Raw genomic sequence first — 16,135 nt, forward strand, 5'->3', positions numbered from 1 at the left:
GACCCCAAGTTCTGGATCATAAAGCCTGCAGTAATTCCTTTAGCCTGGAAAAAAAGGTAAAGCAGCTAAACATATCAGCTCACTAAGCTGGTTGTAAAATGTATATTGAATTCTCTAAATCAGCCATCCCCAGCTTTTATGGCGCCAGGGATGGTTTCGTGGAAGACAGTTCTTCCACAGAGTGGGGAGTGGGGTGGGAATTGTTTGGGGATGAATCAAGCACGTGACATTGATTGTGCACTTATTTCTATTATTATTACGTTGTACTATATAATGAAATAATTACACAACTCACCATCATGCAGAATCAGTGGGAGCCCTGAGCTTGTTTTCCTGCAACTAGATGGTCCCACCTGGGGCTGATGGGAGACAGTGACACCCGAAGTGCGTTGTTTATGTCCAGTCTACCCCGTTAGATGCAGCTTAATTGTCACTTGCCACTCACTGATAGGGTTTTGGTGTGAGTCTGCAAGCAAGGGATTTTTGTTGTTGTATGTGTGGTATGCGGGTCTCTCACTGTTGTGGCCTCTCCCGTTGCGGAGCACAGGCTCCGGACGCGCAGGCTCAGCGGCCATGACTCACGGGCCTGGCCACTGCGTGGCATGCGGGATCTTCCCGGACCGGGGCACGAACCCGTGTGCCCTGCATCGGCAGGCTGACTCTCAACCACTGCACCACCAGGGAAGCCCTGTTTCTTATATATTTTATACACAGTAGCTTGTATCTCTTAATCCCATGCCCCTAATTTGCCCCTCCCCCCTTCCCTTTCCCCTTTGGTAGCCACTAGTTTGTTTATCGTATCTGTGAGTCTGTTTCTTTTTTGCATGAATATTCATTTGTATTATTTTTAAAGATTCCAAAATAAGTGGTATCATGGATTATTAGACTTTCTCTGTGTGACTGCTTTCACTAAGCATATTCTCTAGGTCCATCCTCATTGCTGCAAATGGCAGGATTTCATTCTTTTTTATGGCTGAGTAATATTCCATTGTATATATGTACCACATCCTCTTCATCCATTCATATGTTGATGGACGTTTAGTTTGCTTCCATATCTTGGCTATTGTAAATAATGGTGCTATGAACTTTGGGGTGCATGTATCTTTTTTGAATCAGTGTTTTTGGTTTTTTTCAGGATATATACCCAAGAATAGAACGCTGGATCATATGGTAGTTCTATTTTTAGTTTTTTCCATATTGACTGCACCAATTTACATTCCCACCAACAGTGTACAAGCATTCCGTTTTCTTCACATTCTCTCCAACATTTGTTATTTGTAGGCTTTTTGGTGATGGCAGATGATGAGGTGATATCTCGTTTTGATTTGCATTTCTCTAGTAATTAGTGAAATTGGACATCTTTTCATGTGTGTTAGGCATCTGTATGTCTTTAGAAAATGTCTAGTCAGGACTTCTGCCCATTTATTTATTTATTTATTTTGCGGTATGCTGGCCTCTCACTGCTGTGGCCTCTCCCGTTGCGGAGCAGAGGCTCTGGATGCACAGGCTCAGTGGCCATGGCTCACGGGCCCAGCCACTTCATGGCATGTGGGATCCTCCCAGACCAGGGCATGAACCCGTGTCCCCTGCATCGGCAGGTAGACTCTCAACCACTGCGCCACCAGGGAAGCCCCTGCCCATTTATTTATTTATTTGTTTGTTTTTTAATTTATGGCTGTGTTGTGTCTTAGTTGTGGCACACGGGAGTCTTCGTTGAGGTGTGTGGGATCTTCCATTGCAGCGCAGGCTCTTTGTTGTGGCATGCAGGCTTCTCTCTAGTTGTGGCACGCAGACTCCAGAGTGCGTGGGCTCTGTAGTTTGCGGCACGTGGGCTCTCTCATTGGGGCACACGAGCTCAGTAGGTGTGGTGCGCGGGCTTAGTTGCCCCATGGCATGTGGGATCTTAGTTCCCTGACCAGGTATCAAACCCACGTCCCCTGCATTGGAAGGCAAATTCTTTACCACTGGACTACCAGGGAACTCCCTCTACTGCCCATTTTTGGTTAGGTTGATTTTTGGTTTTGGGTTTGTTTTATATTGAGTTGTATGAGCTGTTTATATACTTTGGATATTAATCCCTTGTTAGTCATATCATTTGCAATATTTTCTCCCATTCCAGAGGTTGTGTTTTTGTTTTGCTGGTGGTTTCCTTTGCTGTGCATAAAGCTTTTAAGTTTAATTAGGTTCATTTGTTTATTTTTGCTTTTATTTCTTTTGCCTTAGGAGATGGATCCAAAAAAATACTGCTATGATTTATGTCAGGAGTGCTCTATATTCTCTTCTATGAGTCTTACGGTTTCAGGTTTAACATTTAGGTTTTTAATCCATTTTGAGTTTATTTTTGTATATGGTGTGAGGAAATGTTCTAATCTCATTCTTTTACATGCATCTGTCCAGTTTTCCCAGCACTACTCCTTGAAGAGAATGTCTTTCTCCATTACATGTTCTTACCTCCTTTGTCATAGATTGACCATAGGTGTGTGGGTTTGTTTTTGGACTCTCTATTCTGTTCCATTGATCTATATGTCTGTTTTTGTGCCAACACCACACTGTTTTGATTACTGTAACTTCGTAGTAGACAGTAAGTCCCCTACATATGAATGAGTTCTGTTCTGAGAGCACATTCATAAGTCCAGCTTGTTCATAAGTCCAACAAAGTTAGCCTAGGTACCCAAATAACACAGTCGGCTATATAGTACTGTACCACCATAGTTTCATAATACTTTTCACAAAAATAATATGTAAAAAACAAAGAATCACAAAAAATAAAATATTTTTAATCTTATAGTATAGTACCTTGAAAAGTACAGTAGTCCAGTACAACAGCTGGCATCCAGGGGCTGGCATCGAGTGAATAGGCAAGAAGAGCTACTAACTGGAGGAGGGAGAGGCGGTGGGAGACGGCAGAGCTGAAAGATCATCAGCAATAGGAGACAGAGAGCAAGCTGCAGTTTCATTCATGCCTGACGTTGATGGCACAGGTTCTGCTTCCTTGCTGGATTCAGTTCTATCTACCCTCTTGAAAAAACGATCCAATGATGTCTGTGTAGTAGCTCTTTTTTTCTCATCATAGATGACATGGTATCACTGGATTGCATTCTGAATGGCTGCTGCAACCTTCATGTACCATTCTATGTTTGGGTCCTGAGCCTCAGAGACTAGCAGTGCTTCCTCAAACAAAGAGAATCCCCTTGCCATTTCCTGCATCGTGAATCTCTTCGATTCTTCAGTTACTTCTTCCTCTTGTAGCTCCACTCTCTCGATTATTTTCACTTTTCTTTCCATTGTTATCGCTTGGCACTTCTTAGCCATAACAGCTACACACCGCTGCGTTTACGTGTGCTTTCTGGGCTTGAAATAAAGATACTGTCTTACTATACTCTGTACAGTCCTGTACAGTCGCGTACACAAAAGCACAGCCACTTATAGAGGATGCATACATGTGACAATGTACACCAGACATGTGAACTAACTTATGTGATTGGACATGAGAACGCATGTTTGCATCTTTGAAAGTTTGCAACTTGAAGATTTATATGTAGGGGACTTACTGTAGTCTGAAGTCTGGGAGGGAGATAGCCTCCAGCTTTGTTTTTTTTTTTCCTCAAGATTGCTTTGGCAATTCAGGGTCTTTTGTGGTTCCATATGAATTTTTGGATTATTTGTTCTAATTCTAGGGAAAATGTCATGGGTATTTTGATAGAGATTGCATTAAATCTGTAGACTGCTTTGGCTAGTATGCCATTTAACAATATTAATTCTTCCAATCCAAGAGCACAGGATATCTTTCTATTTCTTTGTATTATCTTCAGTTTCCTTCATAACTGTTTTACGGTTTTCAGTGTATAGGTCGTTCACTTCCTTGGTTAAGTTTATTCCTGTGTATTTTATTCTTTTTGATGTGATTTTAAACAGGATTTTTTTTCTCTTTCTGATGATTTATTATTAATGTTTAGAAAAGCAACAGATTTCTATATGTTAATCTTGTATCCTGCAACTTTGCTGAATTCATTTATTAGTTCTAATAGTTTTGGGGGGGAGACTAGTGTTTTCTTATATAAAGTATCATGTCATCTGCAAGAAGTGATAGTTTTACTTCTTCCCTTCCAATTTGGATGCCTGGATGCCTTTTATGTCTTTTTCTTGTCTGATTGCTGTGGCTAGGGCTTCTAACACTATGTAAATAGAAGTGGCAAGAGTGGGCATCCTTGTCTAGTTCCTGAATATAGAGGAAAAGCTTTCAGCTTTTCACTGTTGAGTGTGATATTAGCTGTGGGTTTGTCATAAATGGCCCATATCATGTTGAGATGAGTTCCCTTTATACATGCCTTGATGGAAATTTTTATCATGAATGGATGTTGAATTTTCTTAAATGCTTTCTGCACCTATTGAGATGATCATGTGATTTTTTTATGCTTCCCTTTGTTAATGTGGTGCTGTCACATTCGTAGATTTGCAAATGTTGAACCATCCTTGCATCCTGAGAATAAATCCAACATGATCGTGGTGTATGATCCTTTTTATATATTTTTGGATTTGGTTTGCTAATATTTTGTTGAGTTTTTTGTTTTGTTTTGTTTTTTTGCGGTTCACGGGCCTCTCACTGTTGTGGCCTCTCCTGTTGCGGAGCACAGGCTCCAGACGCGCAGACTCAGCGGCCATGGCTCATGGGCCCATCCACTCTGCGGCATGTGGGGTCTTCCCAGACCAGGGCACAAACCCTTGTCCCCTGCATCGGCAGGTGGACTCTCAACCACTGCGCCACCAGGGAAGCGTTGTTGAGGAGTTTTGCATCTATATTCATCAAAGAGATTGCCCTGTAACCTTCTTTTCTTGTAGTGCCTTTGTCTGGTATTGGTATCAGGGTAATGGTGGCCTCGTAGAATAAATTTGGGAGCATCCCATCCTCTTTAATTTTTTGGAATAGTTTGTGAAGGATAACTATTATTTCTTTATATGTTTAGTAGAATTTCCCTGTGAAGCCCTCTGGTCCGGGACTTTTGTTGGCTGGGAGGTTTTCTTTATTACAAATTCAGTTTCACTACTAGTGATTGATCTGTTCAGATTGTTTCTTCTTGATTCAGTCTTGACAGGTTGTGTGTTGCTAGAAATTTGTCCATTTCTTCTGTTCAATTTGTTGGCATATAACTGTTCATAGTAGTATGATTTTTTTGTTACCTCTGTGGCATTGGTTGTTATTTCTTCACTTTCATTTTGTTTATTTGGGTCCTCTTTTTTTTCTTTTTGAGCCTCGCTAAAGGTTTATCAACTTTCTTTATCAAAAAGAGTTATCAAGGGCTTCCCTGGTGGCGCAGTGGTTGAGAGTCCGCCTGCCAATGCAGGGGACACGGGTTCGTGCCCCGGTCCGGGAGGATCCCACATGCCATGGAGCGGCTGGGCCCGGGAGCCATGGCCGCTGGGTCTGTGCATCTGGAGCCTGTGCTCCGCGGCGGGAGAGGCCACAACAGTGAGAGGCCCACGTACCGCAAAAAAAAAAAAAAACAGTTATCAAAAATCAACTCTTAGTTTCATTAATCTTTTCTGTCTTTTTTTTTTTTGGTCTCTATTTTATTTATTTTCTTTATATTTTTTCCTACCTTTTGCTGACTTTGGGCTTTGTTTGTACTTCTTTTTCTAATTCCTTTAGGTGGTAGGTTAGGTTGTGTTTTTGAAGTTTTTCCTATTTCTTGAGGAAGGCCTGTATGCCTATGAACTTTCCTCTTAGAACTGCTTTTGCTGCATCCATAAGGTTTTGGAATGTTGTGTTTTTATTTTCATTTGTCTTGAGGTGTTTTCTGATTTCCTCTTTGATTTCTTCAACGACCCATTGGGTTTTTAGTAGCATGTTGTTTGGTCTCCATGTGTTTGTTCTTTTCCCTGTTTTCTTTCTGTAATTGATATATGGCTTGATATAATTTCTATCCTCCTAAATTTGTTGAGACTTGTTTTGTGGCCTAGCATGTGATCTATCCTGGAGAATGTTCCATGGGCACTTGAAAAGAATATGTACTCTGCCGTTTTTGGACGTAAAGTCCTATAGAGATCTGTTAAGACCAACTAGTCTATTGAGCTATTTAAGACCACTGTTGCCTATTGATTTTCTGTCTGGATGATGTGTCCATTGTTGTAAGTGGGGTGTTAAAATCCCCTACTATTATTGTAGTGTTGTCAGTTTCTCCCTTTATGTCTGTTAGTTTTTGCTTTATATATTTAGGTGCTCCTATATTGGGTGCGTGTATGTTAAGTAATGTAATATTCTCTTCTTGTATTGATCCATTTATTGTTATAATATCTTTCTTTATCTTTCTTTATGGTCTTTGTTTTAAAGTCTATTTTTGTCTGATATATGTATTGCTACCCCCACTTCCTTGTCATTTCCATTTGCATGAAATATCTTTTTCCATCCCCTCACTTTCAATCTGTGTTTGCTTTTAGCCCTGAAGTGTCTCTCTTGTAGGCAACATACTGAAGGGCCTTGGTTTTAGGGTTTTTAAAAAAATCTAATCAGCTACCCTATGTCTTTTGATGAGAGCATTTAATCCATTGATATTTAAAGTACTTAATTGATAGGTGTGTACTTACTGTTTTCTTTTTTCTGGCTGTTGTAATTCTCTGTTTTCTGGCTGTTGTAGTTCTTACTGTTTTCTGGCTGTTGTAGTTCTTCTCTGTTAATTTCTTCTCTTATGGTTTGATGATTTTCTTTAGTGGTATGCTGTGTTTTTTGATTTTTGATTTTTGTGTATCTATTGTAGGGTTTGATTTGTGGTTACCATGGGATTCATATATGTTGGCATGTTGACTCATAATTATATCTACGTGTTTTAAACTGCTAGTCATTTAGGTTCAAAGGTATTCCAAAAGAGCTACATTTTTTACTCCATCTCCTACATTTTGTGTTTTTTATGTCATATATTCTTGCTTATCCCTTAACTGTTCGTTGTAATTATAGTTGCTTTTAACATTTTTTTTTGTCTTTCAACCTATGTACTGGCTTAAGTGGTTGATCTTCAATCCTTACTATAATATACTTGCCTTTCCTAGTCGTATTTTCCCTTTCTTATAGGTTTTTACTTCTTTTCCATTTAGAGGACACAGTTCACCATTCTTTTTAGAGTCAGCTTAGTATTGCTGTATTTGTTTAATTTTTGCTTGTTGGAGAAATTCTTTCTCTCTCCTTCTGTTCTAAATGATAATCTTTCTGAGTGGAGTGTCCTGGGTTGCAAGTTTTTCCCTTTCAGCACTTTGAATATATATTGCCACTCCCTTCTAGCCTGCAAAGTTTCTGCAGAGAAATCAGCTGATAGCCTTATGGGAGTTCCCTTTTATATAACTCTTTGTTTTTCTCTTGCTGCCTTTAGAATCCTCTCTTTAACTTTTCCCATTTTAATTATGATAGGTCTTTGTGTGGGTCCATTTGGGTTCATCTCACTTGGAACACTCTGTGCTTCCTGTACATGGATATCTATATTCTTCTACAGGTTTGGGAATTTTTCAGCCATAATTTCCTCACATACATTTTTGATCCCCTTCTCTCTCTCTTCTCCTTCTGGGACTCCTATAATGTGAATGTTGGAACATCTAATGCTATCTCAAATATCTCTTAAACAAACTTTTTTAAATGAAAGCAATTTTTCTTTCTCTTGTTCTGATTGGGTGGTTTCCATTGTTCAGTTATATCTTCCAGATAACTTGTGCAGTCTTCTGTATCACTTAGTGATTCATTTCCTTATAGTGTGTTTTTATTTCAGCTGTTGTATTATTCATTTCTGATTGGCCCTTTTCTATATTTTCTAGTTCTTCATTAAAATGTTCAGTGTTTAGATCAATTCTTTTCCCTAATTCAGTTAACATTTTCTTTACTAATGTTTTGAATTTTTTATCTGGAAAATTATTTATTTCTATTTCATTATTTATCCAGAGTTTTCTCTTACTCTTTGAATTGAGAGCAGTTCCTCTGCCTTTTCTTTCTTTTTTTTCCTATTTTTAAATTTTTTATTGACTGTAGTTGATTTACATTGTTGTTTTAATTTCTGCTGTACAGCAAAGTGATGCAGTTATATATATATATACACACACATATTATTTTTTTATATTCTTTTCCATTATGGTTTATCCCTGGATATTGAATATAGTTCCCTGTGCTGTACAGTAGGACCTTGTTGTTTATCCATTCTATATATAATAGTTTGCATCTGCTAACCCCAAATTCCTAATCCATCCCTCCTCACCACCCCACCTTGGCAACCACATGGCTGTTCTCTATGTCTGTGAGTCTGTTTCTGTTTCATGGATAAGTTCATGTGTGTCATATTTTAGATTCCACATATAAGTGATATCATATGGTACCACTTGAGTAAGTGCCAACAGTGGCACCTGCTGCCCCACCTGGCTCTGCCTCAGGCCTGGGTCACCTCTGTGTCCCAAGGTTCAGTCTCTTCCCCAGTCCTGGCTACCCCAGTTCCAGTGCTACACTGTGGCTTGGAGTGAATGGGGCTGGAGAATTGGCTCTGCTTGGGCTGGGGTTGTTTGATGAGGTAGTCCCGGGAAGAACCTCAGCCGTTAGAGCACACCTCTCTCTGCACTGCCTCTGGGGCCAATACTCGAGCTCCTCACAACTGGACTCCAGACTTCTCCAGCCCTTGTATTTGTCACAGCATCTTCCAGCCAGCCAACAGGGCTTGTGTCCTCTGTCTAGGACCCCAGGACTGGGACGCCCAGTCTGTGGCTTGACCCGCTCACTCCCCAAGGCAAGTGTCCATCGCTGCAGTCTCCCTTTTCCTCTGAGTCCCCTCCCAGGGGCACAGGTCACGACCTGATCTCTCTTCTTCCCATCATACCAGATTCTCTGAGAATCTTTCTTACAGCCTTGGTTGTACAGCAATCCAGCTAGTTTCCAGTTTGTTTTTCAGTGAGAATTGTTCCACATGTAGATGTATTTTTAATGTGTTCCTGGTGCGGGTGATGGTGAGCTCCACATCCTCTTACTCTGCCATCTTGATCTCTCCCTTTAGAGTCCTTCTTATTCGAAATTCTTATACTGCATATCTAGCTGTCTTTCCCCAGACTGTCGTCTTTTAGGCCACATCTTAGGAGATAACAGTAAAACCATGTCATCTGCATATGGTGCTTAAACACTTTTATTTTCTGTGTTGGTGGGGCGTAATGAGGGAGGGGATGAATGATGATATGTAGTACACCCAATAGTGGTATCAGGGGCATTAAGTTAGAAGTTAAAAAGATTTTCTATAACACATTTCTGTTTTATTTAATGAGAAATTATGTGAGTCCTCAAAAGACAGCCTGAACTATTCAACTCCCCCAGCTGTTATAGTGCAGGTTTGGTAAGCACCCACAGTATACAACTCCCCTGTCATAGTGCAGGTGTGGTAAGCACCTACAGTATACAGCTCCCCTGACTTGACAGTACAGGTTTGGTAAGCGCCTACAGTATACAACACCCCCATACTGTCACAGTGCAGGTTTGGTAACCGCCTATAGTATACAACACCCCCATACTGTCACAGTGCAGGTTTGCTAAGCACCTACAGTATACAACTCCCCTGTCACTGTGCAGATGTGGTAAGAACCCACTGTATACAACTCCCTCATATTGTCACATTGCAGATTTGCTAAATGCCTACAGGTGTAGCAATTGGTAAAATTAATGCCACTTAGTCTTTAGCTAGGTACTAGCTAGTCTAGAGTCAGAGATCAAAGAGAGATAGTACAATGTGTGAACTGCTTTATATTATTCCTAAAAAATGTATTCTTTAAGGAGAGGAGGAGCCAAGTGTAGACAGTCATAGAATGGCAAAGGCCAGCAGGTCCTCGTGTAGAACATTGATCTTAGCAGTTCAGACTTGTAAATGGCTAAGAAGGAAACAAAGACCTTCCTTCTACATTTATTTTAGATAGAATATTGTGCTATTTATGTGATGAGATTCTGTACACCAGTTATAGTGAAGGAATGAAATTTTCATCTGTCACTTGGATAAGCCCCACCAATATGATGAGTTGAATAAGTAGTACATGATACCATTTATATAATGTTTAAAAGCAATTTTATTTAAATGTGCATGTATGTAATAAAAATAAAAAGCCATGGGAAGGAAGGGGACACATCGATTTCAGGATACTGATAACACCCCTCAGCAGGAGGAGAAGGCAATAAGATGGGAAAAGGGTGCTCTCTCTCTTTAATGTGTTTTTCTTGAATCAGTTATCCAAACCAGTGTGGCCAAAGTTAACTTTTACTAATTCTAGATATTAGGTACCTGTGTGTTCATTAGTCTATTCTCTGTACTTTTCTGTTTGAAACAGTTTGTCATTGTAAAAAAAATAAGTAAATTATAGTACACAACAATAAGTGTAACACTGAAAGCAATAAAACATGTTGTATAAAGTGATGGTCCAGCTATATTGGAAGAAATAAAGTGTCAGGATAATTCTTCCCAGAGGAGAGGACATCAGAGCTGGATTTTGAAAGATAAGTGGGGATTTATGCCCCAAGGCATATGTCTCCTTGTACATAGAGGGGTGCCAGCTGTTGTACTACAGGAACTGTAAGCTCTTCAGTGTTACTAGAGCATTTATTATGGGGATAGCTGGGGAAGATGGGCAATGGAAGTAGACAAGACTAGAAGTACTTAAAAGACCAGATCCTGAAGGGCATTGCAGTCCACATAAGGAGCACAGGTTCTGTCCTAAGCCTGTGGGGAGCTCGTGAGGGGTTTCAAGCAGTGCAGTGATTAGAGATGACACTTCGATTTTAACGGAAGAGCTTTCTGGAGTGTGAAGATAGTGACTGTTATGTAAGGTTAAATTAAGCAGTCTGTTTAATTCATTCCACAGTGTTTTTTTAGACTAATGAAAATTGGAGATAACTAGAATGTCTATAAACACAAATGGTTAATTTAAATATACCATATCTGTAAAGAAAATACTGCACAGCCATTGAAACTAACATGGAATATATCTATGATTTATTCATTTTCAACATTTTATTGTAAAATTTTTATCATATGAAAATGTTGAAAAAACTTCAGTTACCACCGATATGCCCACCATCTAGATTCTTCCATTAACATTTTATAATCTTGCTTTATCACTTATTTGTCCATCTTTCCATCCATTATGTGTTTCAAAGGGAAAAACTTGAGTCTCAGAACTGCATCTTGTTGTAATTTTTTAAAACATATTTGTGTATGCATAAGTAAGCAATCTGGGAAGATTTATATAAAACTGTTAGCTTTGGTTGTCTTTGGCTGTTAGGTGATTTTTGCTTCCCACTTAATTCTTTATTGTACTGTCTGAATATTTTACATTGAGTTTGTGATATTGTAATAAAAACTACATTTAAAACTACAGTAAGGCTCTTTTCCTTTAGTGTGACAGAGAATGAGTTTTTTACTAAGTAAATACATAGAGCTTGATTTGCAATGAATGAATTAAACTTTTTTCTTTTTGTACAGATAATGATGAATAATGCTCAGAACGTTTAATCCTCAACGGAATGAAAGCATTTAAATTTTGGCTCATCAGAATAACAAGCTTCAGTGGGAAACATAGAGATATTTTATAAATGAAATATTAGATTTAAAATGAGCATGCTGATTACATGAAAATGATGGAAAAACATGCCATTTTTCAATTAAGATTCTAGTTTTTTATCTATTTTATTTTGTTTATTGAGTTATATAGTTATCTCCTACAGAATATATACTTTATTAAATGTTCCAACCAAAGTGTAAGACACAGTGATCCAGACTGGACTCAATGGCTTTGAAGAAGATGTACCATGCAGCAAGGTAATTTTTACTTTCAGCAAATGTCTTTAAGTTGAAAGAGTAACTTCTGTTGTGAAAGACCTGCCTTTGCTTTTTCAATTATGCATTTAAGCATGACCCTTTTTTCTGTCTACTTGTTCATGGCCAGCAATTCTAGATTAAATAACTTTGTCAAGGGCTCTATTTAAATCTTAACATTTCGAAGATGGAACTTTTAGCTTTAAAGTTTATATTCTCAGTCCTTTTTCAACCAGTGTGTCTCCTGAACTAGCTGAATGGAAACAGGCTATAAAAACAGTCTTAGAAGTCATTGAAAAATTTGATTACAAAAGAATAGCAAAAATATATTTCCTGATATTGAAAAAGGTAGTTAATTACTTTTGTTTCTTTTTGAGGACCAGAACAAGGAAGACTATATCTAAAAATTAGTCTGTGAATTGTAACATTGATCTAGCATATAACATAAAGTTGCCCTTTTGGTTTTCAGCTTCCTCTCATGCATGTGCTTTTTAATTGAGATTCAAAAGGAGAAATGAATCATTTTTATTTTGACAGTGTGACAGTTTTGGTAACTAGTATTCCAAAGGGGGGAAATGTTTGTCTCTTTCAATACCATTAGGAGAAGATTTTGTTAGGTCAATAAGACAGTGGTCACACAGCTTCAATTGCAGTATGCCAGGTATTACATCATTAGAGATGTCTGAAGTCCAGATGCTTTTAGTAATAAAAGCAGAATTTTGGAAACTCTGAGAACAAAGAAGCCTTATTGGCATTATCTGTAATTTGAACAGAAAAATCGTATGTTGCAGCACTATCAGTAGTATGCTGAATTAATTATGTATATTATTTCTAACATCCAAAGCTAAATACTTGATTTTTATATGTTTGTTTATCTTATGATATTGCTATTAAATTTTTACTCTCTACCTGAAGTACACTATTGGTTGTCTTTTATTTAATAGCACTGTTATTAATAGAATGCTTTTACAGAGAGCTGAGAATACTTTGGATTATTTTACCTGAACATTTTAATTTTTTTTTCAATAGAAGAATATTTGAATTCTGTACTTTAATTCTCTACAGTCTTAAATGATGATAATGATTTGTGGGAGTGAGTATTTTTAAATTCTTAACCTAGAAATGCAAGTAGGAGTATAACACAGTAGAAAGAGTTGTTTAGCCATATTTCAAAAGATGTCATCTATACAAGAATAGGAGTGACAAATAGGATATGTGCCATCTTCAGTCAATTGGTAGTGAGTGGCTCTGGGGTGTTATTATGGAAAGGTTGTCTGCCAGTGGTAAAGAGGGTTTTTATTGTGCAGTAAGGTCTATTGTAGGTGTTGGGGGAGGAGCGTGGAAGTATCTATAGATTCATAGAATGTAGAGTGAGCTATCAGGATAATTTAGTGTTATCTACATTTCTCAGGTGAGGGCACTAACGTGGAAGTATCTATAGATTCATAGAACGTTAGAGTGAGCGAGGGCTATCAGGATAATTTAGTGTTATCTACATTTCTCAGGTGAGGGCACTGAGTTGTCACATGAGTGCATTCACTTGTGTAGATGGCCAGGGTCAGACCAGTTCCTGGCCTTACCCTGTGCTATTACTTCCACATTCTTTTAAAATTTATCTCCTCTAGAGAGTGAAAAAGAATAGATTTAATAGGAAAAGGTACATTTAGAATTAATGCATTAAGAATTCTGCAGAGATGTTCTGTTTCTGGGAGTAGTGCACTATTCTAATTTACCTCGCTATTGAAAACAACTTGTAAATGTTAAATAAAGTTGGCTTTTTATCCATAAATTAGCACGTACTCTACCCTTTATCACTTCATTGATGAATCTTTCAAGATTGCTTATGTATGTGTGTGTTTAATATATACCTGAAAACAGAAGAGGTAAAAAGATGAATTGCAAGCCCATCACTTTGGAGAAAGCCTCAACCCAGAGATGACTGGAATATTGGAGAATAAATAAGCACTTTTGACTGGAGAATATGTCCAGTGCCTCTCACTTGGGTAGAATGGGCTCATGGAGCAAAGGTGCAAAAGGTAAGGCCAAGCATCCACCACACTGGAGAATCGTGTAGGAAACCCTGTGTCAAGGTAACACTCCAGAAGGCTACATCCTCACAATCAATGAGAACCCCAAACTCAGGGACTGTCAGAAGAGAAGAGGACCAAAAATCCCCTGGAGGTTGTAGCCACAAACCAGCCATCAACTGGTTTTGTATCTTGAGGAACAAAACCTGGGTGGGTCGGGGAATTTAGACTCAAACATAATTTAAGGTGGTTCCCAATTGGTAGTGCCCCGTGAATGCAGAAGAAGCCATTCCAGTGCCTCTCTGAAGGAAGGCACATTTCTTTCGTGTCTTGAAAAGCACCATAAATAACATTTTAAGAGCAATGATAAACACAGAGTTAAAAATATATTAGTACACAAGAAATCAAGACAATGTAAGTGGGAAATATCAGGAACAGGATATGCACAGACTTCAGATTTGGAATTATAAGAGATGTGTTATAAAGCAACTATATTTACTGTGTTTAAAGCTAAAAAGTGATGTAGATTTGAAGAACCAAATAGAATTCATTTACATGAAAAATGCAATAACCAAAATTTAAAAACCAAGTGGACATACTTGGCAGCACACTGTATGTGGCAGGGAAGAGAATTAACAAACTGGAAGAAATTATCCATAATAAGCACACAGAGAGAAAAAGATGGAAAGTATACAGGAGAAGTAAAGAGATTCAGTGGAAACGTCTAATGTATGTTTGATTGGAGTCCTAGGAAAAAAAGAAAGGGGTAAAGTTATTCATAGAGATAAAGGCTGAGAATTTTTCCAAACTGTTGGAAGACACCAGTCCACAGATTGCAGATGCATAGTGAATTTCAAGCAGGATAAAGTAAGAGAAAAGCACGCTTGGTGTCTTCAAAGTAAAACTGTGTAAAATGAAAGACAAAAAAAACATCTTAAAAGAAGTTGAAGATAAAAAAGGCATACTACTTTCAAAGGAATGTTAAAGACTGACGGTGTTTCAGCAGTAGTAGTGAAACACTGAAATGGTATCTGTAATGGACTGAAAGAAAATAATTGTCATTCCAAATTACATACGTAGTAAAAATGTCTCATGGGTGGATAAAAATGAATCCTGACTCCCACTGCTGGCCATGAAGAAGTAAAAGAGAGGGGATTTACCTTCCCACCTTTAACAACTCAAACACTGGACAAAATACATGAAGCAATGCTTCTCAGACAATGGGAGACAGACAACAAAGGGAAACATACGGTAAACCATGTGATTGCCCAAGTTTACTGCATAGAAATAGCATGGACGTCAGGGGACCCATAAAAAACCCAGGGTTCTTCCTAAACTGAGGATATAGAACTTAGAATTTAGAGAGGTGAAAGCAGCCATAATGTGCACTGCAGAGTTCTAGAAAGGAGAGAGCTGCACAGAGGGCTAGAAAATCTCCAAATATTTGAAAAGTAAACACATTACTTTTTTTTTTTAATTGAAGTATTTTTGATTTTCAATATTGTGTTAATTTCTGGTGTACAGCAAAATGATTTAGATATGTTTCAGGGATGGAAAAAGATATTTCATGCAAATGGAAATGACAAGAGAGTGGGGTAGCAATACTCATATCAGACAAAATGGACTTTAAAACAAAGGCCAGGGCTTCCCTGGTGGCGCAGTGGTTGAGAGTCCGCCTGCTGATGCAGGGGATGCAAGTTCGTTCCCCCGACCAGGAAGATCCCACATGCCACGGAGCGGCTGGGCCCGTGAGCCATGGCCACTGAGCCTGCGCGTTCAGAGCCTGTGCCCCGCAACGGGACAGGCCACAACAGTGAGAGGCCCACGTAACGCAAAAAAATAAATAACGAAATAAAACAAAGGCCATAAAGGACACTACATAGTGATAAATGGATAGATACAAGAAGAGAATATTACATTTATTAACATACATGCACCCCATATAGGAGAGGCTAAAAATATAAATACAAACATACATAAAGGGAGAAATTGACAGGAATACAAAAGTAGTATTAATAGTAGGAGACGTTAACACCCCCACTGACATCAGTGGACAGAGCTTCCAGACAGAAAATCAGTTAGGCAACAGAGATCCTAAATGAAACAATGGAACACTTAGACTTAATTGATATTTTTCAAGACATTACATCCATAAACAGTAGAATACACATTCTTTTCAAGTGCACATGGAATATTCTCTAGGATAGATCACATACTAGGACACAAAACAAGCCTCAACAAATTTAAGAGGATAGAAATCATTTCAATAATCTGTTTTGACCAAAACAGCATGAAACTAGAAAT

General features: G+C 38.4%; 1 protein-coding gene across 3 annotated transcripts in view; it reads left to right on the top strand.

Moving 5' to 3' along the window:
* The window catches only part of NEK1 (NIMA related kinase 1), a 207,218-nt gene extending 194,500 nt beyond the window's left edge, over positions 1-12,718 (top strand). For all 3 annotated transcript variants that reach the window (XM_024750527.1, XM_024750529.1, XM_024750528.1), the window contains one exon: positions 11,472-12,718. In XM_024750527.1, the coding sequence (XP_024606295.1) occupies positions 11,472-11,485 (14 nt within the window). In that variant the 3' untranslated portion in view covers positions 11,486-12,718. The remainder of the gene's footprint in view (positions 1-11,471) is intronic.
* The last annotated feature ends 3,417 nt before the right edge of the window (positions 12,719-16,135 follow it).

The sequence above is a fragment of the Neophocaena asiaeorientalis genome, unplaced genomic scaffold (assembly GCF_003031525.2).
Source record: "Neophocaena asiaeorientalis asiaeorientalis breed wild unplaced genomic scaffold, Neophocaena_asiaeorientalis_V1.1 scaffold180, whole genome shotgun sequence".
NCBI classification, from domain to species: domain Eukaryota; kingdom Metazoa; phylum Chordata; class Mammalia; order Artiodactyla; family Phocoenidae; genus Neophocaena; species Neophocaena asiaeorientalis.